We start from the raw sequence: 22,486 nt of genomic DNA on the forward strand, positions 1-22,486 counted from the left end.
TAACACTTTTAACCGAACCTGTTCACGCTTATTTCAAACAATATGTGTAATATGCTGACATTAAGTTATTGTATTAGCTCGTAGCGCTTTATCTAGATATGTATGTAAATTATACTCCTTGGTATTTTTGTTTGTTTTACTGTGGCTCCTCTTGCGTGCGTGTGTTGCCGTGTTTGAGTCCCGCTATTCACATGAGAGGAGGTTCGGGGTTCAGGCTTTAGGGTCAGGCTGGTCTGGCTGAGTCGCATTTTAGCTGACACCGAGCTGAATAGAAACCACCAGACAGCCTGTGTGAATAGCTGTATTGTGTGTGTGTGTGTGTGTGTGTGTGTGTGTGTGTGTGTGTGTGTGTGTGTGTGTGTGTGTGTGTGTGTGTGTGTGTGTATTCGGGTTCAAACCTATAGGAGGGGGGGTCAGCATAGCTGTGTTCGGGCTGACGCAGTGGGTTGCCCTGCGGAGCGGTACATTAGCGGCGACCAGTCCTGTTCACGCTCGCGCCTTGCTGTCAGCCCGCAGTGCCAAAGTCTCATCGTTTGTGCCGAGGATGCCGCAGACAAGCAAGTCCAGAAACGCCGCCCCGGCGTCTGAACCCTCGGGCTCGGCCCAAGGTGGACCCCCAGCAGAAGATGCAGACCCGGTGCCCCGGGAGGAGTGCCAGGCAGCAGGGGACGCAGGAGGAGAGGACAACGTTGGAGACCATGACATCATCAAGTCCCCCAGTGACCCCAAACAGTACAGGTACATCCAAATTCAAGCTTTCATACCACAACGTGGCCATTCTCCTGAGTATTTAACTTATGCATCGCATTGTCTCTCCTACATGAGTTATCTTCCTCTGTTTTGTCCTTTTATCCTCAGTCACTATTATTTATATGATTGTTCACGCAATGATACACATACAAGGACACTTATTTTCTCATATTCATGAATGTGAAAAATGCTGAGGAAATGACCCCAAAAAAAAGGATATTGCACCTTCTCTTCCAGCTGAATCAGTACAGTGTTATTGTAGTTTGATGGGACGATTTCATGCTATGAGCACACATCATCGCCTCAGGCCTCTTTGGGGCAAACACAGAGACATTTGCTGTGAAAAAGCATAGAAAGAGTCTCACTGGGCATGAGATGCAGTCTGCGGAGACATATCTGATTTAACAGCCTGTTTAAGTACAAAAGAAACAACAATGACTGCTGTAGTTCTCAATGAAACAACGCTTTTTCTCAAAGCGCTTTGTGGTGTTTCACCTTTTTTTTAATACTTTTCTCCCTCCAGGTACATCGTGCTGGACAACGGCCTGCGGGCTCTGCTCATCTCGGACTACAGCGGTCCAGCTGCGGATGACGACGAAGAAGAGGAAGGCGATGAAGAAGAAGAAGAGGAGGAGGAGGAGGATGAATCTGGAGATGAAACCGAGGAGGAGTCTGAAGAGGAGGATGACGACGGGATGGGCAGTGATGATGAAGATGACGAGGGGAAAAAGAAGAAAAATTCTGAGAAACAGGTACCAGCAGGAAGTGTTTAATATAGAGCTCCATTCTTTTCTTTTTTTTCTTTTTTTTTTGCAGACTAGACAACAAACTTTAGACAATTTGAAACCAAAGACATTTGTGTTCAAATAAGATATGCAGATTCATGCAGAGTTGTCAGCACAAACTGTAAACTATTTATAGTATTGTTCAATACATGTTTTTAAAACCATACTACTGTTTCAAACTTCCACACACAGAGCTTGAGCTACTTAAAGTATACATCTCATCATCAACACATACCATTAATGTATTCGTTAGTTTATTTAGTGTAAGTTTGCACAGTAGCAGGACAGTGTATTTGGGAATGAGTCAAAATAAACAGTGTTCATGGACAGTGCAGTGATTATGCTCATCCATGCATTTTTAATAATTTGTGTGTGTCAGTCTGCAGCAGCGCTGTGTGTTGGAGTCGGCAGCTTCAGCGACCCGAATGACCTCCCCGGCCTCGCTCACTTTCTGGAGCACAGTGAGTAATCAACCAGAGAGGGAACAAGAAAGGGTCAATTAGAAAAGAAGAAAAGCAAATTAAATTCTCAACTTTGTTTCGTCAAGGGTTAATTTGCCCTCAAAAACAGGACTAATATTACATTGTTTTCTATCGCTGAGCAAGTCAAGTGAGTTTTACTTATAAAGCACAGGATCACTAATCAATCAAGCAGTCTGTACGACAAGCGGTGCTTGCGCTTATATTCTTGGACTCTTTGACGAGACAGTTGGCTTGTCATGCCTGTGATCGTGCGCATGATGCTGCTCCGCACTGCTCTCGTATGGCGGTTACAGCCGCCGTGCCGACCGTCAAAGTCGACGTGTTGAAAGCAATCGAAATGCTCCCGATCTCAGATCTTGCAACTTTAATGTGGGTGGAGGGGCAGCCATATTTAATGCATGTTTTGTTATTTTAAATTAATAATAATATTGCTTTTCATGATGCTCAAAGTCACTTTACACAACATATTTAAAATATCCTAGAAGCTATACATTAAAACTAATAAAATAATTGACCAAATAAAACAATTAAGAACATAGAACACACAGTCACACATTAAAAGCAGTTCTGAAGAGGTGGATTTTGATTTGTGATTTGAAAGTGGAGAGGTCGGTGTAGTCTCGGATGAGTTTGGGGATAGAGTTCCGGAGGGAGGACCCTCTTTTCCAGTGTATCTTCTCTTCCTTAACCTGTTTTGTCTACTTCAGTTAATAATCACTGACATCTCCCAGAATACCCTTCACCAAGCAACCAAGAATGGTTTGGAACTTAAGTTTTAATTCCAGCCCCCCCACCCCTCTTTTCTTGAAATCCACTGAGTTGTATTCCAGTCTACTGACGCTACCGTCTGTGGAGAAATATGTGTGTCCGCTACCAATGCAAGTGATCTGTTTGAACAGAATATTGTTTATTCATTCTTTTAAGACTGTCATCAAAACCGTCGGCTAATGTTAAAAATGCTATCAAATTCTAATATGAATGCCGTGTCTGTTTGGCTGGCTTCCCACATAAACAAGAACCACAACTGCATGCCACATGTTCCTATTTTTTTAATTTACAATTCTTCTCCTTTCCCCCATTGTGTCCCAGTGGTGTTCATGGGCAGCGAGAAGTACCCCTCAGAAAACGGCTTTGATGCTTTCCTCAAGAAGCACGGTGGGAGTGACAACGCCTCCACCGACTGCGAGAGGACCGTCTTTGAGTTTGACGTCCAGAGGAAAAGCTTCAAAGAGGCTCTTGACAGGTGAGGGAAGATCTGAGGGAGGTTTTTGTTTTGTTTGAGCAGTTGCTCTTTAAAAAGTGGACATCTTGAGAAACATCTGGTCATTTTCAGATAAAAACAAAACACAGGAATACGAAAAGGAGACAAAATGTCAGTTTAAGCTAAAATAGCTTATGTTTTGTAATTTGAGGCATATTGTGTTGTTTTTGAGAAACGTGAGTTAAAATGTTCCTAGTTCATATTAGTCAACCCTAACCCTTTTCCACATCAGCTCTTTTTATCCAAAAGGGCATTAGCAAGCTAATGTTAGCTTTGTCAGGTAGTTTAGTTAGCTACAAGCTACAGTATGCAACAGTTACACATGGCAGTTATAAGAGTGTGAATAGCTTAACATTATAACTAAAACACATTAGAATTTACAAACCGCTGATACAATAGATGTTGCACTGTATTTTATTCTTTTCTTTTAATTACACTTTATTGCATGCTTTTATTTTGACGACTGTTAACCAACATAGTGCTCCCATTTGATAGCTGATAATTTTGCTGTGCCAAAATGTGTGACCCCTATGCTACAGTATGGGGGAAGCATTGTTGTCAATACCTTAACAACATAAAGTATGAATAAAAAGAAGTCTCACATTTGGATGAGTCATAGCAGATGATGTAACACAGGCTTCAGACGTAAACCGACTCAATCAGCCTGCGTTCATCCTGCTGTGGTCCGTATCCGTCTCCATCTGATTGTGTCTGTCTGACCCGTGTCCTCTCTCTACGGCTGCTATACAGCCCCTGATTAAAGCCTCTTTGTCCCGTCTCCCTCTCAGGTGGGCTCAGTTCTTCATCTGCCCCCTGATGATCCGTGACGCCATTGATCGGGAGGTAGAGGCCGTTGACAGCGGTAAGTCCGGGTCACTGCGCTGGGAAGTTTAGTTAAAGTTAAGAGTTAAACTTTCCATCAGAGTTCTCCACACGCTGCCCTTTTACAGGGTTGTTACGGTCATGGAAAACCTGGAAAAGTCATGGAATTTTAAAATGTTTATTTCCAGGCCTGGAAAAGGCCTTGAAAAAAAATTAAATCCCAAAGGTTTTGGAAAAGTCATGTAAATGTGTTATTTTCATATGTTCATTTACGCTGAGTTTGAAATAATGAATATGCTTTTAAAATAAAGACACTCAAAATATAAGCAAGCATACATACAGGCATCTATATAAATGTTTATTCTTTTAATCCAACTATTGTCTCTCATTCATTTGTGTCATTTAAGGCAGGGGTTCTTAACATTTTTGACCTTGGGCCCAACTTTTCAAGCGCAAAGTGCCCCGGGGCCCATTCAAATATTAACACTGTATTGGTTTATTAACTAATTGATCACACTCTTGGTTTGACTTGTATTCAATAACTAAATCAAATCTACCTACAGTTCAACAAGCAAAAACCTTGTCAAATAAATGACATGATGCAATGTGATCATCACAAAGACATTTATTGATCATGTGTATGTAAACCTGCACAGACAACAAGTCATGGAACAAATCAAGCTAATACAGTAACTAATTTAAAGTCAGGCGTATTAATACACAAATAACTAATTATTCGATTTTTCTACAAAAACAAGGGGGACTCTTAAAAAAAAAAAAAACTGAACTAATTGTGTAGTGAAAAACACTGCTGGCTTTCACAGGACATTTGGAGTTGCTTGTCAGTGACAGACAGACCTTTTCTGCATCTGTAGTACACTGTCCTTTTATCTGGAAAAATCCCACCGGCTTTCCCACGAGTGTTGAATGTTTGGTCTCTAGATACCGCTTTAGCTGTGAAGCCTTCAGTGCTGCGTTAGCTAGCGAGGCTAGCGTTAGTCCTCCCAGTTTTTGGCGGCCCTCTAGTTGGCGCTCGCGGCCCAATGGGTGGCCGCGAGCACCACCTAGAGGACCCTATGGTTAAGAATCACTGATTTAAGGTATACTGTATGCTTTGGAATTCTCATTGTTAGTTTAAATACTACATTTTCTCACTTTTTCATGTATACACCGAGATTTCACAAAATGTTTGGTCATGGAAATTTGGTTCTTATACTCATGGAAATCCATTGGTCAAAATGTGTATTAACCCTGTATTTAAGCGCACTATTAAGCCCCATTTTTCTCCGTTGCTTAAGTTATGTTTCTGCCTCTCCTTCTGGCCGTCAGAGTACCAGCTGGCTAAGCCGTCGGACTCCCACAGGAAGGAGATGCTGTTCGGCGGTTTGGCCAAACCCAGACATCCTATGGGCAAGTTCTGCTGGGGTGAGTTGGTAAAAACGCAGCCGCTGGGACACATGAGGGTGCATCCCAAGTCTCTAAATTGTCGTTTCCTCGATCCTCGATCCTCGATCCTCGATTGAACCGGAAGTGGTTCTGCGCAGCCATCTTGACGGCCGTCCCAAAGCTCTTATTCTGCTCTGAGGATCGAGGAGCGAGGAGGGAAATGGAGCCCTGAGAGCAGGCTTCCAGGAAGTGTTTTAATGCTGGACACGCCCCCTCACTGTTCATCTGTTATTTGATTGGACGCTGCAACTGAGCGGCCTGATCGCTGGAGTTTCATACCAGAGACGATCACAGATTAAAGTCAAGTTATATATTATATCTTTTCTTATTCACCATCTGGTTCAAATATGTTTATTGTAGGTCTAAACAACAAAAGGACCACAAACAACTGTCTTCAAAGATTTGATCTGTTATTTCCCTCAATAACCTTTATTATGTATGTGATTAAAATCAGAGAGAGCTGGAGAAAGGAAACACTTTTTACAATACGTAATGAAGAGAAACCATATTTATATTGTAGGTTATTTTATAATGATGTCACAATCAGAATTTCAAAACATACCGACGTAAATAATAAATAAGACGCATTCGATTGAAATCGATCCTGCGCGTATAAGCAGGACACAGAACACAGTATAAATACTCAATGCAGTTTATTAAACGGTAACAGACGACAGAGAAAACATCTCCACTCTGACACTCACGATAACTTTGTCTTTATTAATATAAGTATACTTATATTAATCGTATACTACTATAGTAGTTTTAACACCATTAAATCAACTGAAAACATACGATAATTTTTATCAATATTTTAAGTGCATTTTTATTGGAATGCTCGCTCAAAACTCTGTCAGCTGTTAAAGCAACTGACGCAGTCATCAGAAACTGACGTCGCTTCAGAGGAAAGGACGTCTCATGTCTCTTAAAACATATCTCCTTGCGTCTTCTCTCCTCGCATGGTTTCCTTGCTCTCTCCATGCATCCCTGGTGGGAAAGACTAAGACGCAAGGAAAGGACGCAAGTGAGGGAAACGGGGATGCAATTTAGAGACTTGGGATGCATCCAATACACACGGCGCCTCCTTGGGGTGTGTTCGGCAACAACAAACAGACCAACGCCGAGTTTCTTTTCTTGCTGATGTCCCATGCATTTGTAAAATCCAGTGTTTTTATAGTTCCGCTGAATTGATTGCTTACTTGTGACCACACCAGGGAATGCCCAGACGCTGAAGCACGAGCCGAAGAAGAAGAAGATCAACGTCTATAAGCGGCTGCGGGCTTTCTGGAAGAAGCACTATTCGGCCCACTACATGACTCTGGCTGTGCAGTCAAAAGGTCAGCAGACTGTGTCCCATTCGTTATGCATCAAGAGGCCGCCTTATTAACAGATTGACAGAAATGTAATTGTTTTCAATAATTTCATACAACAGATTCATTGAAAAAGCAATCTGTTGATTAATGGACAATTAAAACGTAATTAGTATCAGCTCCAGTAAGGATTCATCCATGTTCAGCCAACTGTGGTTAATCATTCCTGAATCGACTCAAATCGAAATAATTTAAGTCAGATACAGAATATATGACGCGTGTTGTTCACAGAACATATCGCCCGACTAATTAATTACTGCATGAAGGTAGAATGACGGTGAGTGTTGACATTTGCGCTGAGAAAAATTATCTTTTAAAACGGCTGAACTATTATGAATTATTTGCCTTCTGAATTCCTTTTGAAACCTTGAGTGCTATTTAAAGCACCTCAAAAATCAACTACTGCTAAGTGATGCGAAGGTGTCATGAGGATTGCTGTATGGATTTAACTACCAATATGAAAACTGATTAAGTTGAAATTTGCCTTCCGATTTAACTTCAATCATATACAATTTGAAAGGAAATGCAAATTTGAATCAATATAAAATATTGATTCTAAATTATATCACCTTTTTAAAGTTGCTTTTTTGTTTTTACATTCAGTAGATGTGGAACAACATTCATGTGATGTCTCGTTTGTGTGTCCACCTAGTAAATGTACTTCTAACTCTATTTTGGTCTCCACCACCTCCTGCTAAATGCTCCACTAAATTCATCAGTCTACCATTCGGTGCAAAGTGAACCAAAACAATAAAGTTGCCATCATTTAAAACATGTTTATTACAGCAGCTTTAAGTTATTATTTCTCATCTTTTGGTCCTGGTTTTTCAACATAAATGTCACCAGTGTGTATTCCTGGAGGCAGCAAGATCAACTTCTGTATCCATGTGCAGCCGAACACAAACTGGGCTGAAGTATATTCCCTGTGTTGCATTGTTTTATTAAAGAATAAAGTCAATAATTGGCCTTTTTCCCACCACGCTGTGAGCCTTCGATCACAATCTGATCTCACGCTGTGCGCCGGGCGGGAGCGCGTCGTTTCCTTCGAGTGTTTTTTACATGAGACAGATCCCAACTTTATATTTACACCAGTGATGCTGTCAGTGTCAATATCCTGTGGGAGAGCCCTCGGTAAACAGGGAGGCTTTTACACACACAAAAAAGCATGCACGGATCTCCTTTTTTTATGAATCCCACGCAGGAGAAAGGGTCTCTGCCAGTTTCAATGAAACAACCTTATAGAGTTACAGAATGTAATGTGATGCATTGAATGGTTACTGCACAATGCTGGCCATGAATAGACTCTGTATTGTGCAGATAACAAGGATTGGAACCGCCTATTTCTCCTCCAATACGTTGATTTTTCTTTATTGTAAAAGATCAAATTATAAGTTTTATGATGTACTTCTTTTTATTCATTAGAAATAGGAAACCAACTGTACATCAGGTATGTATCCTCTAGTATCACTTGGTTAGAAACACAAAGTGGTGACTTTTCATCTATTTGTTGACCTCAGATATACAAGTGGGTATAGCTATAGTCTATTATTATTATTATTATTATTATTATTATTATAATAAAACAAAACCCTTTACGGATCGAGCATATATGGGCTAAAACGTAGTCGACACCGTTTTGCTTCAGACCAAACAAACTGCGTTTCACGGAAGAATTCTGAGCTTTTCAGCCAGAATTATTGAGACTCATTCGAACTCTTAATTCCTCCTTCACTCATTCCTTTTTTAGAGAAGCTGGACACTCTGGAGAAGTGGGTGAGAGAGATCTTCAGCAAGGTGCCCAACAAGTGAGTACTGGAGGAGAGGCTCTCGGTCACCGTGATGAGGTGCTGCAGATCCTTTGAGACTTTGCTCAGATGTAAATGTCAAGCCTTCCTCTGTCTCGCTCTCTGCTCTTTTTTTTTTTTACCTCGTATCGCCTCGTTTCTCACCTGAAAGATAAAAAATGTTCTCCCCTAAAGTCAAATTGGATTAGTGTTTTCTTCCAGGACTCCACTTCTATTTGCTTCATGAGTCCCTGCAGCAGGTTTCTTTTCCAGAGTTGACATGCATAATAACGCTGTGATGTGAAACCACATCATGCTTTTTCATTCCACTTCAGGGATTTCATGCTTCTGTATGTGTTGACCAAATGTCTCTCATCCATTAGATTATGAAGTATTGTATCGCCGTAACTCCTTTTTAGATCAATTAAATTCCTACATATAAAAAATTAACAATGTGGAGTTTGGCAGAAGCAGGGGCTATTTTATTTGACAATTGGAAACAGTTATCTTTAAACTTTTCAATTATCTCGTATAAAATATAGTCAGTGTAATTATTCTTCAACAAACCGGTGTTTTCCCTCAACAAAAATGATACAGAAGCATTATGGTTTTAAGGCATGCTTTCTATTTGACTCTGATCTTGTGTCCTCAGCGCTCTGCCCAAGCCAGATTTTTCTGATTTGCTGGATCCCTTTGACACACCGGCCTTCAACCGGCTCTACAGAGGTACTGATCAACCCCGCTGCACATTTCTAATTACTGAACAGGTAGCGGAGCAATCTGAAATGGACATTTTTTGTTTTTAAATCAGGGGTAACTGCTTACAATGTGTGAACAAATGCAAATTAGATGTGGCAGGGTCCCAATAGCTACTTGTTTTTATGGTTTACAGACCAAAGATGTTGAGGAAGTACAATATAAATAAACAGCAGTTGCGTTTTCTTTTCTATCGTGGCGTTTCTCTAACTGTCGGTTTGTGTGTTTTGCAGTCGTCCCTGTGAGAAAAGTTCACGCTTTGAATATCACTTGGGCCCTCCCCCCTCAGGAGAAACACTACAGGTGAGCCGCGAGCGGTAGTGACGATATATGTACGGTGCAGGGCACATAAATCCAGACTCACACGACGCACAGCAGACGATGCTTTCCTCTGAATAAATTTCATCAAGTGTTTTATTTTCTTCTTCTTTCCCCCCCATGTCGCTGTATTCTTTCTCCACAGTGGTGCCTCTTCATATAAACAGACGCAGACCCGCCAACCAGATGCAATGTTTCCCCTGATTTTCGAGGGATTGCATCAATTTTTTTGTTTCTCCTTTTCATGTTCTTCCCTCCTCTTCTCAGAGTGAAGCCTCTCCACTACATCTCTTGGCTGATTGGCCACGAAGGCACAGGAAGCATCCTCTCGGTGCTCAGGAAGAAGTGAGTGTTATTGCCTCTGTCTATTTGTTTTTTTTATTATTATTTGAGGGCACTCCAAAAACCCAATTAAAAGGTCTTCAATTTGCTTGGTATACATGAGCTTTTTCAAGCTCCAAGCGAGGCCCCGAGTGTTTTCGAGGCCCGATCTTCACACTGTGCACATTCACCAGCCTACTCGACAACGTGAGTCATGCATTCTCATCCCATCACGGACGTGGTTGTACGAGAGCGTTTCAGCTTCTTGTGGCAAAGTGATGCGACAAACCCTCTGTCGCCCCACAATACCAAGAGCCCATCTAATAGTCCCTTTGCCATCAGCGCCACTGTGTGTGTGGTGCTTTGCAATTGTTGATAAATGACAACAGTGAAATTTGAGTGTGCTCGGTTTGAATTCCCAGTCGAACCAAAGAGTTCGAAGAAAGGCTCAAAATCGGGTGAAAAATGAGGGAAACGTCAATGAAACATGACTAAAAATATAAATAATGGAGCTATGAACTTGTTCTTTGATCCACCCGTTCCTGGGACATGTGAGCCTTGTCTTGAAGGAAAAGTCTCCCTTCAAAAGTAAAACCCATCCGAAATGTTTTCACCCTCTATCACTAACGCTGGGTGAAAATCATCTTAACACGTGCCTGTTGAAAAAAACAGGGACCCACACCACTCAGACAAAAGCAACACAATGCAAATTACGTAACCACAATCGCACGGGTAAAAATCACCCACCGTTAGTGTTCTAGGGTTAAAGTTTAAAGGACAATATCGGCATTTCTTTGCAGGTTTAAGTGCATTTATGATACAACAGAATGGATATGTTTACTGCTGCTTTCAGTTCATGTCAGTGCAGCATGAAATCTTAGAGATGAAACTCTTGGTGTGATACATCGCTGTCCACATCATTTCTTCTTGTCTGGTAATGCAAAAACAACCTTTGCTGTTAAAGTGCATCATCATACCACGAGAACCTGTCTTCATGCAGATAAAAGCAGACGTGATGTGACGAAATGTACGGCTCAACAACTCTGCAAGATAAAATGTTAAATGAATCAAAGGCTGCAAATGCATAACGGAAGGATTTAACATGCCAGTTTTTCAATCTGGGATTTGTGAAATGGTGCTGACGGCCTCAAAGGGACCACAATGGTGTTTGTTAAATTGTCTGCAATCAAGAAGCATGAAATGACATATTTTCTACTTAATGCGCGGCTCACACTTCACCACAATGTGCATTCTCTTTCCAGTATGCGGTGAAAGGATCTTCCCCGGCTGTCCTGTCTTTTTAAAATCAGTGAGTTGATTGTTACTTGTTGTGTCTTTAGGTGCTGGGCCTTGGCTTTGTTTGGAGGGAACAGTGAAACTGGCTTTGACCAAAACACCACCTACTCCATCTTCTCCATCTCCATCACACTCACAGATGAAGGCTTCCAAAACTTCTACGAGGTCAAGAAAATCTCTTTCACTATCCTTTTTCTTCATTGTTCTTTCATCCTCTTGATGCATGAAACACTGCCACTACTGGCCCGAGATGAGATCCAAATCATCTGCTGTCGGATCACAGAGAACCCTTCAGTGTACGTTGTTGAGCCCTGCATGATCCCAGCTGGCCTGTCTGGTTTGTCATGAATACAACGGGTGACTTGAAGGGAGCAATCTTTCTGTGGCAATGACAGTTTATGTCTTAAACAGGGGAGAGTTTTTTTATCTATTGATTAATAATAATAAAAAAATTGCTGTATAAATTCTGCAACAGCCTTTAGGATGCCAGCTGTTTATTTTATTTTTTCTTCTTAAATTTGCTCTTGAGAAATATCCAAAGAAAAATCTGCGTTAGAGTCATGAGGTGTTTTTAATCCAGCAGAATTCGTCCTTAAATTATGAATCCCAGGTAAATGCCCCGCCAATCCCCGTAAAAAGAAAAAGGCACCAGACCGTAGGGCCGTGTGCACACACAGAAGTTACAAAGAAATTGCCCAAACAAAAGTCTGAAGAGGGAAGAGCACCGGGCTCCAAATGTAAACAATAAAATAAAAAAGCTTGAATAACACAGAAGTGAAGGTGCTTCTGGGACACATGAAACCCAAATGATCTGTCGTATTTTGTAGCGTCCGTAGTGGATGTAAAATAAAACCAGAAAAAAATGAATGGGATTCTATTACAGGTTCAGTAAACACTTCATCTCTCGTCTAACAAACAGATTATGGACTGTTGTTCACAATTAATAATCACTATTTATCCACAAAGGCGGAGGGGACATTTTGATTTTAGATGTTTGAATCTCTAAAAAGAGGCAAATTACTACATTACTTACTACATTTAGGGTTCAAATAATTGTCGTAGCTTGTTCTAACGAATTGTTCTAATCAAATAACCACACAACAAGATTGCCAACCTTTTGTCTTGCATCAGTGTTTTTGGTGTGGTTTAGGAAACTTGAACCTTGAAAAAGAGGTTAATTACAATCATTTTACAGAGAAAATGATTGTGCCAATTATGAAGTTATGACGTTTCATTTTCTGTAACTGTTTTCCTTCACAGGTGACTCACTTGGTGTTCCAGTACCTGAAGATGCTGCAGACACTCGGACCACAGCAAAGGCACTCACTCACTCACTCTCAAAATATCACAATCTACTTGGACAAAAAACTGCTTTTGTACTCAAACAGAATTTTTATATTCTGTTTTTTGTATTCTTTGTAGTAGTGTATGAGGTAGTCAATACCGCTTATTTATAAATGTATACCTTTTTATTATTTGTTTTTATGTTGTTTTTAATGAGATGTTGATGATGTGAGGTTCTGTCTGGGATGCATGAAAGTAATATTTCAATATTGTTTGTTCGTGCATTCAGAGTATATGAGGAGATTCAGAAGATTGAAGCGAATGAGTTTCACTATCAGGAGCAGGTAAGAATCCAAATATTCACACGTGGCTGTATTTGAAGATTTTAATATTGTGTCTTTGTTATCGGGTGAGAATGGTTTTCTCTTTGTCAGATTGACCCTATAGAGTACGTCGAGGACATCTGTGAGAACATGCAGCTGTTCCCGAAAGAAGACCTCCTGACAGGAGATCAGCTGATGTTTGAGTTCGACCCAGAAGTAAGTAGTTCAGTAGTTCGGGGGAGTGAACCAGATCAGGGTTTTATTCTTAAAATCTTATATTTTCTTTTTTTAGATGGATATGTTAATGAAACGGGTCACTGGAAAGAGGAGAAACATCAACGTGTTAATGATTATATAGCTTTATATAATGCCTTTTATGTGCCAGAAATGTATTTTCTAGAGTTGTTGGTTCTCTCTCTTTGCTTGGCGGATACTATTATGCATCAAACGTTACGGTCTAATTGTGGCTTTGCATATTTCTCTGTGATGACAACAACTTCTGTTCAGTTTTGCTGCCTCACTCTGTGATTGACAGCTGCAATTGTTTTCACATAAACAAGTAATTTAGAATAAAGGAGGGGAGGGTGGGGGACAACAACAACTCTCTTTGCTAAAAGTGTGTGTGTGTGTGTGTGTGTGTGTGTGTGTGTGTGTGTGTGTGTGTGTGTGTGTGTCTAGGTGATCAGTGGAGCTTTGTCCCTCCTCACCCCTGAGAAAGCCAACCTGATGCTGTTGTCACCAGAACATGAGGGCCAGTGTCCCCTCAGGGAGAAGTGGTTTGGCACACAATACAGCGTGGAAGGTGTGTTTCTCTCTCTCTCTGTGTGTGTGTGTGTGTGTGTGTGTGTGTGTGACAGCTCCTTCCCACAATGCAATGTAGTCTTTCAGTGACTGCATTGTCTTTTTCCCCTTGTGTAGTGATATTCAGGCTGATATAATACAGCCAAGCAGCAGCAGAAATGCCAGCATTTATCTCTGTCTTTTAGATGACGCACAATAGTGTTGGAATATAATTCAAATGAATAAAGAATGCATGAAAACCAATATTTTCACTAATTTTCCAAACATGAATCTTAAGTCCACATGTTTGTTTTTTATGTGCTAATAGCTGTTCTCTCATCACAGACATCCAGCAGCAGTGGATGCAGCAGTGGACAGGAGACCGGCAGCTCAACTCTGACCTCACCCTTCCAGCTGAAAACCAGTTCATAGGTGGGCAAATACACTTTGTGCATGTCGGGCAGAGAGAAGTAGATCGTTGTGGCTTAAAACCGCTGCATGCATCTAAAGAAGTGTCCAATAATGTGATCATGAATAAGACCCATTTGGCTGTCATTCGTCCTCCCAGGCCTCCTTTGATTTAAGTCCAGCCTGGAGATTTAAAGCCCAACTAGGCCCCTCTGGTCTAATGCTAACCAAAATGTTAGGGCTGATTTTATATATTTTGGCTTTGTGCTCTGTTTATACATGCTGGTGGTGAAGCACCACATTGCCATGACTGATATAAAAAAAGAAGTGAAGAAATGATGACTTTCACACTTATATGCCCCACAGGGTTATTGAATCATTTCTCTGTTGAATCTTTTACGGTTTTGACAACCGGCTGCATGTGTATCCCCAAACTGGATATATTGAATTGTTGAAACTCGCACATTATTTATGAGATTGCACCAAGTAGGAATTATGATTTTTCTTTTTTTTCATTGTTTATGTGCATTTGTTCAGCCACTGACTTCAGCCTGAAGCCGCCTGACGGCCCAGACACCGAGTTTCCTCTCCGGATAGCCGACAGCGACAGAGGCTGCCTGTGGTACAAGAAGGACAACAAATTCAAAATCCCTAAAGGTGAAATATGTTGGTGTGTGTGTGCATCTACACTGTGAGCATCAATTAGCATGCACAAGATGTTTCCATAAAGACTTTCCATGTCCTTTAAGAGGCGTTGACACTCGTTTGTCCTTTTTCTTGCTGCAGCCTACATCAGATTCCACTTAATCTCTCCTGTAATCCAGCAATCGGCTAAGAAGTAAGTGCAGGCTCAAATAACAGCCCTGTGAAAATATTGTTTTAGCTATTACGCTAATTAACATATTTTTTTTCATTATTGTATCTCCTGCTTTCTCTCTTGCTGCTTTTAAAATGACATCCCCTTTTTCCTTTACTTCAATCCTTTTTGTTTTATCTCTGTCTTTCTCTACTTCCATGTATTATATTACCTTGCTTTTCTCCTTCTTCTCTACTCCTCACTGATTCTTCTTTCTCCCTCTTCCCTTTGTATCTCACCCTTCTGACCTTGTTTCCTCTACCTTTCCCTCCTTTGCTTCTTCCCCTTTATACCCTCCTCCCCATCATCTCCTCCCTCCTCCCTCCAGTTTGGTCTTGTTTGACCTGCTGGTCAACATCCTAGCCCACAACCTTGCCGAGCCGGCTTACGAGGCTGAAGTGGCCCAGCTGGAGTACAAACTGGTGGCCGGAGAGCACGGCCTCGTCATCAAGGTCAAAGGATTTAACCACAAACTGCATGTGAGTGACTGTTTGTGTGTGCGGTTTCTCCAGATTCAAACAAGGATATGATTTACACGCATAAAACAACACACTTTATTTATAAAAAAGTCGTTCTAGGAATGTATGGCTTTTTGTACAGTAAGAAATAAATATGCTATTTCACAGTAGAACAAATCCTCATTATGCAGCGGGTAGCTGTAAAGTAATACTTTAATTCCTTTGTATTTGTTGGCTACATGTATATAACTTTGTTTAAATTACTAGATTCCACTTTCTAATGAAGCATAGTGTACATTTTTGTCTAAGTGTTAAAACAGCCGGCCTGGCTTTGCTGTAACTTACTATGAAGTGAAGTGTTTTTGGGAAAAGTTGTTTTTTGCCACTTTAAGTCTTGAAGGGAAAGTGAGAAAGCGAATGTCCCAAAATGTCAAAACTATTCCTTTTTAATAAATGACTTAACACACAGACACACACGTTTGCATTGTTTTAATGCATGATGATGGTGATTCATATTGTCTGTCTTTCTGTCCACATCTCGCTGTAGCTGATGTTCCACTTGATCGTCAACCACCTGGCTGATTTCTCAGCCGCCCCTGGCGTCTTCGGCATGTACGTTGAGGAGCTCAAGAAAACCTACTTCAATATCCTCATTAAACCCGAGAAACTCGGCAAGTGAGTCGTCTGCCTTCTGTCTTTAAAAAAAAAAAAATTTCCAGGTTAACTTTCAGACTTATCTCCAAGTCTGTGACGCCTTCTAGTGGTGAGATGTGTGACAACCCTGAATGCTGAAAAAAAATACTCTTCGTTTTCTTTCCCCTCTCTCGCTCTCTCTCTCTCTCTCTCTCTCTCTCTCAGGGATGTGCGTCTGCTGATCTTGGAGCACTCTCGCTGGTCCATGGTGGACAAGTATCAGGCTCTGACGGCCGGTCTGACCAGCGACGAGTTGATGGACTTCAGCCGCAGTTTCCGGGCCGAGCTGTACGCCGAGGGGCTGGTGCAGGGCAACTTCAGCAGCGCTGTGAGTGGTGCACAGACAACTGGATTGATTAACAGTACAATTAGCTGATTAGCTAATGAATCGGTTAATATTGTGTGTCTGCACTTCTGCACTTGCTTCAATTGATTCTGAGTGATCTTGACATTGTTCTCACCTTTACCTGTTCATTATCCTCTATTGTGTTTCCTCCACAGGAGTCGGAGCAGTTCCTGCACTATGTCACAGAGTAAGCCGGCTAATACACTAATAATGACAATACCAATACTATGCAATCAGATGGATTTGTTTTCCACCACACACAGTAATTTGCATTAGCTTCAGTTGTTCGCGACACAATTCCCCTTTTTAACTTTTGCTTCTTCCTATCAATCTTCCTGCGTCCTTTCTCCCTTCCTCTCCTGCTTACCAATTTTGTTCTATCTTTCCCTTTTTCCTTCATCCACCCTTACACCCATTTTGTCCTGTGTTGTTTTTTTTCCTTCCCTCTGGCAGAAAGTTGCAGTTCTCTAAGCTGCCAACGGAGGTGCCAGTTCTGTTCAGAGTGGTGGAGCTTCCTCTGAAGCGCCACATCTGTAAGGTCAAATCGCTCAATAAGGGAGATGCCAACTCTGAGGTCACTGTTTACTACCAGGTACACGCACCTCTGCAGTCATCAGATGCTTCACATTCTGACTTCAAACATATTCTAATATATATGCATTCATTTTATGCATACTTTTCCTTTCTCTCTTTATCTTTTCTTCTAGTCGGGCCCAAAGCTCCTGAGGGAACATACACTGATGGAGCTATTGGTGGTGCGTCTATTTCTCTACATGCATTCACCCATTAATTAATTAATTATTTGTTTGTTTGGTTCCTCCTTGCTAAACTGAGTTGTTGTCTTACAGATGCACATGGAGGAACCCTGCTTTGACTTCCTCCGGACCAAAGAGACTCTTGGGTGAGTGTAGTTATGGTTTTTTTTTGTGATTTATTTCTACACATAAGACATGGATTGAAATGTACTTTCAGTGTCCACCTAGTTTCTCTCATTATTTGTGTAATATTATTATTATTATTATTATTATTATTACTATCACTAAGCTTTTCTGAAGAGCAACTAATCTTGTGTAGAAACTGAAGCAATGTTTAAACCTCAACTTGACTTCGACATACATACTGCAAGCCCTTCCTTCCTGCTGCTGTCAGGCTGCACAACCAGCTGAGCTCGCAGTAGACAGCAACAACACTTAATAACACTTCAATCACTTTGGTCACTTTAATTACTTCAACTGGTGCAGTATAAATACATTTTTAAATACATTTCTTATTCTGTCTGTATATATAATATTGCTATTGTAGATTATTTACTGTTTTATTACTGTTTTTACTGTTTATTTATATTACTTGTTTTTTATTTTACTATGCGTCTCTTGCTGCTGTAATCCTGCAATTTCCCCACTGCGGGACTAATAAAGGATCATCTTATCTTACATACATGCATGCTCAAATGACAATTTCCTGCTTTTCAAATTGATGTTGTCATCAAACAAAGTAGAGGAACTCAAGGCAGGTGTGTTTAACTTTTGGCAAATGTAACACATTTTCCGGTATTTTGATATTTCTCAGTTTATCTGCTCCTCAACATCTCTCATCCTCGCCGTCTCTTGTTCATGTCTCCCTCTGCAGGTACCACGTCTACCCCACCTGCAGAAACACCTCGGGCGTTCTGGGTTTCTCCGTCACCGTGGAAACGCAGGCCACAAAGTTCAAGTGAGTCTGCAACACAATCGTAACCTTTCATATTCGCCCCAAAGCGAGATACGGTTTATCTTAACTGCTTTTTTTCCCCACAAGCCGAGGTATGATTTATCTTGCTGTTCGCTCCAATGCAAGCTGCAATGTTTCCATCTGGCCCTGAAAGAGAAGCAGCAGCAGCAGCAGCTGATGAATGACTGAAAGGAGGCAGACACACCTGCAACCCAAAACACAGCTCTTACCTCTTGACCTTTGTTCTTACAGCACCGAGCTGGTGGAGCTGAAGATCGAAGAGTTTTTGGCTTCATTTGGGGAGACGCTCGATTCCCTTTCCGAGGAGTCCTTCAGCACCCAGGTCTGTGTGTTGTTGTAGTTTTGTGTAGTTGTGAGTTTCCCCCTCCATGTAAATGTAGATAAGTTACAGATAATTATGTTTTAGAAAGTTTAGAAGTTACTTTGGTGGCTTAATAAGACATTTCCTAGACATTCAAGACCCAGCTTTACTGTGTGTGTGTGTGTGTGTGTGTGTGTGTGTGTGTGTGTGTCTCAGGTGACGGCTTTAGTGAAGCTGAAGGAGTGTGAGGACACGCACCTCGGGGAGGAGGTGGACAGGAACTGGGCCGAGGTGGTGACACAGCAGTTTATGTTTGACAGACTCAACAGAGAGGTGAAGACAACGCACACATACACACACATACATGCACACACATTAGACAAATGAATGCATACTTCCTCTTTACGCTTGAGGACCATGTATTGGTCAGAGAATGCAGTAGTATAATATCCACACACAAAACTACCATGTCAAGCCTTATCCACTATAATGTGGGCTCTGGGCCTTATTATTATTATTTTATGAGTAGTAGTGTACTTTTTACACTTTTATTAATGCTTTTTTTTATTATTGTGGATTTAAATGTGGGACTGTGCTGTTTTTTAACTCTTTTTAATTGTACTTGATTTAAACTTTACTAGTTTACTTTAAATTGTGTATCTCGTGTCTCACCTTACTTTGAAAGGCAAACGTTTTACAATTTAAGTGTGAGAATATTTAAATTTAAATTGAGAATATTCGGCTTCTAATTTGCCCAGGGACTTCATATGAAGATGAGCTCATTAACGGACACATTTACTGAAAACGTTTATTATCACGTTGACAAAAAAATTATTTCAACTTTGCCGTCTCACCTTTTATAAATTGAAGTCCAATATATAATTCATCTTCTTCCACAAACTCCGGAGGGGAAATAATCTGGCTCTAATTCTCCACCAGCTAGAAAATGTGTTTGTCCACCATTTTGCTGCTTTCTCTGGGCTTTCCTGCTGAAAACTGGTTGGATAAAGAAGGTTGATTTGATCTGAACCATCCACTAAATGAGCCATAAAACCACAGTAGTAAGATGATGAGGCTAAACCTTCAATGAAGGGCACTTGTGAATCTCACTGTCGGTGTTTCTGCTTGTTTAGATCGAGGCTCTGAAGCAGATGACCAGAGATGAGCTCGTCTCCTGGTTCAAGGAGCATCACGGACGGAACCGCCGCAAACTCAGCGTGCACGTAAGCAACGCCTTTATTTTTACTTCCCTTCTGCATGCATGGAGCAACACATTAATGTATCCCTGTCTCCTGAAGGTGGTGGGATTTGGCGCTGAAGAGCAGGATGAGGAGGATGAGGAGTTGGGCGGTCAGAAACGAGGACAAGCATGCCAAGAGGAGGATTTAAGCGGCTCCACCTACGGCGAGGTGTCCAAGCTCACCTTCCTGACGGCGTCGCCCAAGATGGCGGGTGCCGTCGCCATCATGGACATCGCTGCTTTCATTGAAGACCTGCCCCTCTTTCCCTACCACAAGATACTTGAATAAACTGACTGTTACGCGCACGCGCGCGCGCACACACACAGATGATGGTGCTTTGCCCCTCGCTGAGCCACGTTCAGGGACTCTGTCTGGTTAAAGATGCAGGCGTTTAATATGTGGAGGTGAAGAAAGGTTGAAATGGCTTCGGCTCCTCTCTGGACCTGGATTGTGATGATAGAGTGTTTTTCTTTTTAGCTAAGTGATGATCTTTTCTGCTTTCGTACACTCAATTATTTCATATCCTCAGACGCCGGCAGCGTGGGAGTGCTCCATCTCTTCCTCTATCTCACACCGACTGAAAAATCGTTGGAATCAAATTTTCATTTATTTGGTTCTGAGCTCGGCTGCCATTACAGCTCCAAACCCCCCAGTCTGTTCCACTGTTTGTGGAGCTGCAAAACTGAGTTTAAATACCGTTTAAAAACACAAATCAACTGAAAACTGCAGAAATGACGAGTGCTTTGAACTCCAGACGTTTGTCTTTTGAGTAATCGTGGGCTGGATTTCCAGCACTGCTGTGCACGACTGTTATTAGCTGACCCAGATCACCCTGGTATGAAACTGCAAAGAGAATAAATCAATGAGTGATGAGTGAATGAATGAAGCCATGTGCTGACTGCAGAAAACCCACCGGAGTCCATTAAGTAGAAAAAAGAACTAGTGAAATGAAGTCTGGATTTGATTTACTCTACCAGCTCATAAAGGTGGAAGGAATTTACATTTACACTATTTTAAATCATTTAATATATTTGTTTCCGCTTTATCTGACAAAAACACCGCGGACGGCCGAGTATTGCTAGAATCCACTGCACAAATCAAGCACATCTTTTTTTTTTAAGTCAGACGTGTCTGCATGCTGGTGACTCGCTGTTGCGTCAGCAGTTTAATTACCGCAGGTTTAATTTATGTGTGAATCCTACATTCATCGCTCTACCTTCTTCTTCTCCCCGAGGAAAAGGTTGTTGCAGACGATACCGCGTCGGGCTCGTGGCTGCTGACACTCGGCACTGTTGAAATGTAATTTAAAAACCAATCCGGAGCCCAGCACAGCCGACCGTGTTAATCTAATGGACTAATGTGCCCGCGGGGAAGCCTCATACTGTCGCCAAGTCTTCACCTGCAGGAGCCTCACATGCGATAAGTGTGCTATACCTGTCTGACTGGTGGCAAACCAGTCTGACAAAATTAATGATGTTGTTGGTACTGCAGGTGCACTGACAAAAGTATACGGACCCCAAAACATGTTGCCTATTTATGATGCAAGACCATGAGGAAAAACAATGTCCTGCTTTAATTGCTTTTTGGAACCTGGTTCCAGGGTTTCACAGTCAATATTAACTTATCTTTTAGCGTCGTTATTTATTTTTGTCTCTACTAACGTAAAACTCTTGAGAAAAAATTCTCTTTTTCTAGCGCTAGCCCTAATGCCCTCATGGTAACAGCCACCGGCCTAATACTGGTAAAATTAGGCTGTTGGATTAGCTTCATTCCCCATGAAGTAAATACAATGGTAACTTAATTAATGAGAGAGAGAGATTTTAAAAGACCAGATCTTTTCTTTTTTAATAACGACCATTTAAGGGAGCCCAGATAAAAGTAAATGAAGATCTGCCCTGTCGGATAGATGGTGGTGTTACACTCCCAGTCCCTGATAATGTGTTGACAGCTTCTGAGTATTTGGTATAAATCCTCAGTCCTCTTCGGTCCCACAGAGCTTTCGTAGTGATGACGAACCAGTTTAATGAGCTTTCAGTTTATTGTGATCTGAGCTGGGCCTCCATGGTTGATCAGCTTCCTTAATCTCCTCTGTGGAGCATACAGGATATTAAAGATAGGACACTTGGCCTCCAGTAGATAATGAATTCTGTGAATATTACGTACTTGTTTTAGCTTTAAGCTTCGGTCCTTCACACACTTCACCTGAAGGCTGTGGGCTGTGATCCAAAACCATCCTTAAAGAGGAAAACGCCTGTGGTCACTTGAAAGGTGAAGACGTTGTTTTCACACACTGCTCGTGATGTTTCAGCCAACAGCTCGGAGGCTGTTTTGGTGATAATAAAAACACAGTTTGGCCTTTTTGAAGGAGTGGCAACTGTTGGAGCCCTTTTAGGCTGTGTAATGCTGTCTGGCGTTCAGCCATCTTCAATTAAGTTACTTTTCAAGCCCTTTTTTTATGTGATGTTTCCATTAGTTTAATCCGTCTTCTTTAGAGGTGCTGTATGGATACAAGGTTTGTATTGGGGAGTAAATCAGCTGCTGGTTTTACTGGTATAGGATTTACTGCAGTTATATCGTCCTCGTCGCCGCTCCTCGCTGGATTGCAGCAGAACATTTTTGCCCATTGCAGGTAATAATAAAATATTTGATAGTTCATCTTGCGGTGAGAGACATT

The 22,486-nt window shown here is 41.4% G+C and overlaps 1 protein-coding gene across 1 annotated transcript; it reads left to right on the forward strand.

Annotated features, from left to right (window-relative positions):
• Positions 1–412: 412 nt before the first annotated feature.
• On the forward strand, positions 413–20,653 carry LOC306748770 (nardilysin-like). The gene is made up of 31 exons (XM_079231980.1): positions 413–738; positions 1,274–1,502; positions 1,915–1,996; positions 3,107–3,260; positions 4,067–4,140; positions 5,430–5,525; positions 6,761–6,883; positions 8,664–8,721; positions 9,353–9,426; positions 9,690–9,759; positions 10,042–10,119; positions 11,436–11,556; positions 12,652–12,710; positions 12,965–13,019; positions 13,110–13,214; positions 13,677–13,800; positions 14,124–14,210; positions 14,724–14,843; positions 14,973–15,024; positions 15,371–15,521; positions 16,048–16,175; positions 16,359–16,521; positions 16,695–16,726; positions 16,993–17,131; positions 17,247–17,294; positions 17,388–17,440; positions 18,169–18,252; positions 18,502–18,592; positions 18,788–18,904; positions 19,705–19,794; positions 19,870–20,653. Exons 1-31 carry the CDS (start codon positions 545–547, stop codon positions 20,098–20,100), a joined length of 3,282 nt encoding a protein of 1,093 aa, XP_079088106.1. The 5' UTR covers positions 413–544; the 3' UTR covers positions 20,101–20,653.
• The last annotated feature ends 1,833 nt before the right edge of the window (positions 20,654–22,486 follow it).

This window comes from Taurulus bubalis (genome assembly GCF_910589615.1).
Source record: "Taurulus bubalis genome assembly, chromosome: 1".
NCBI lineage: Eukaryota > Metazoa > Chordata > Actinopteri > Perciformes > Cottidae > Taurulus > Taurulus bubalis.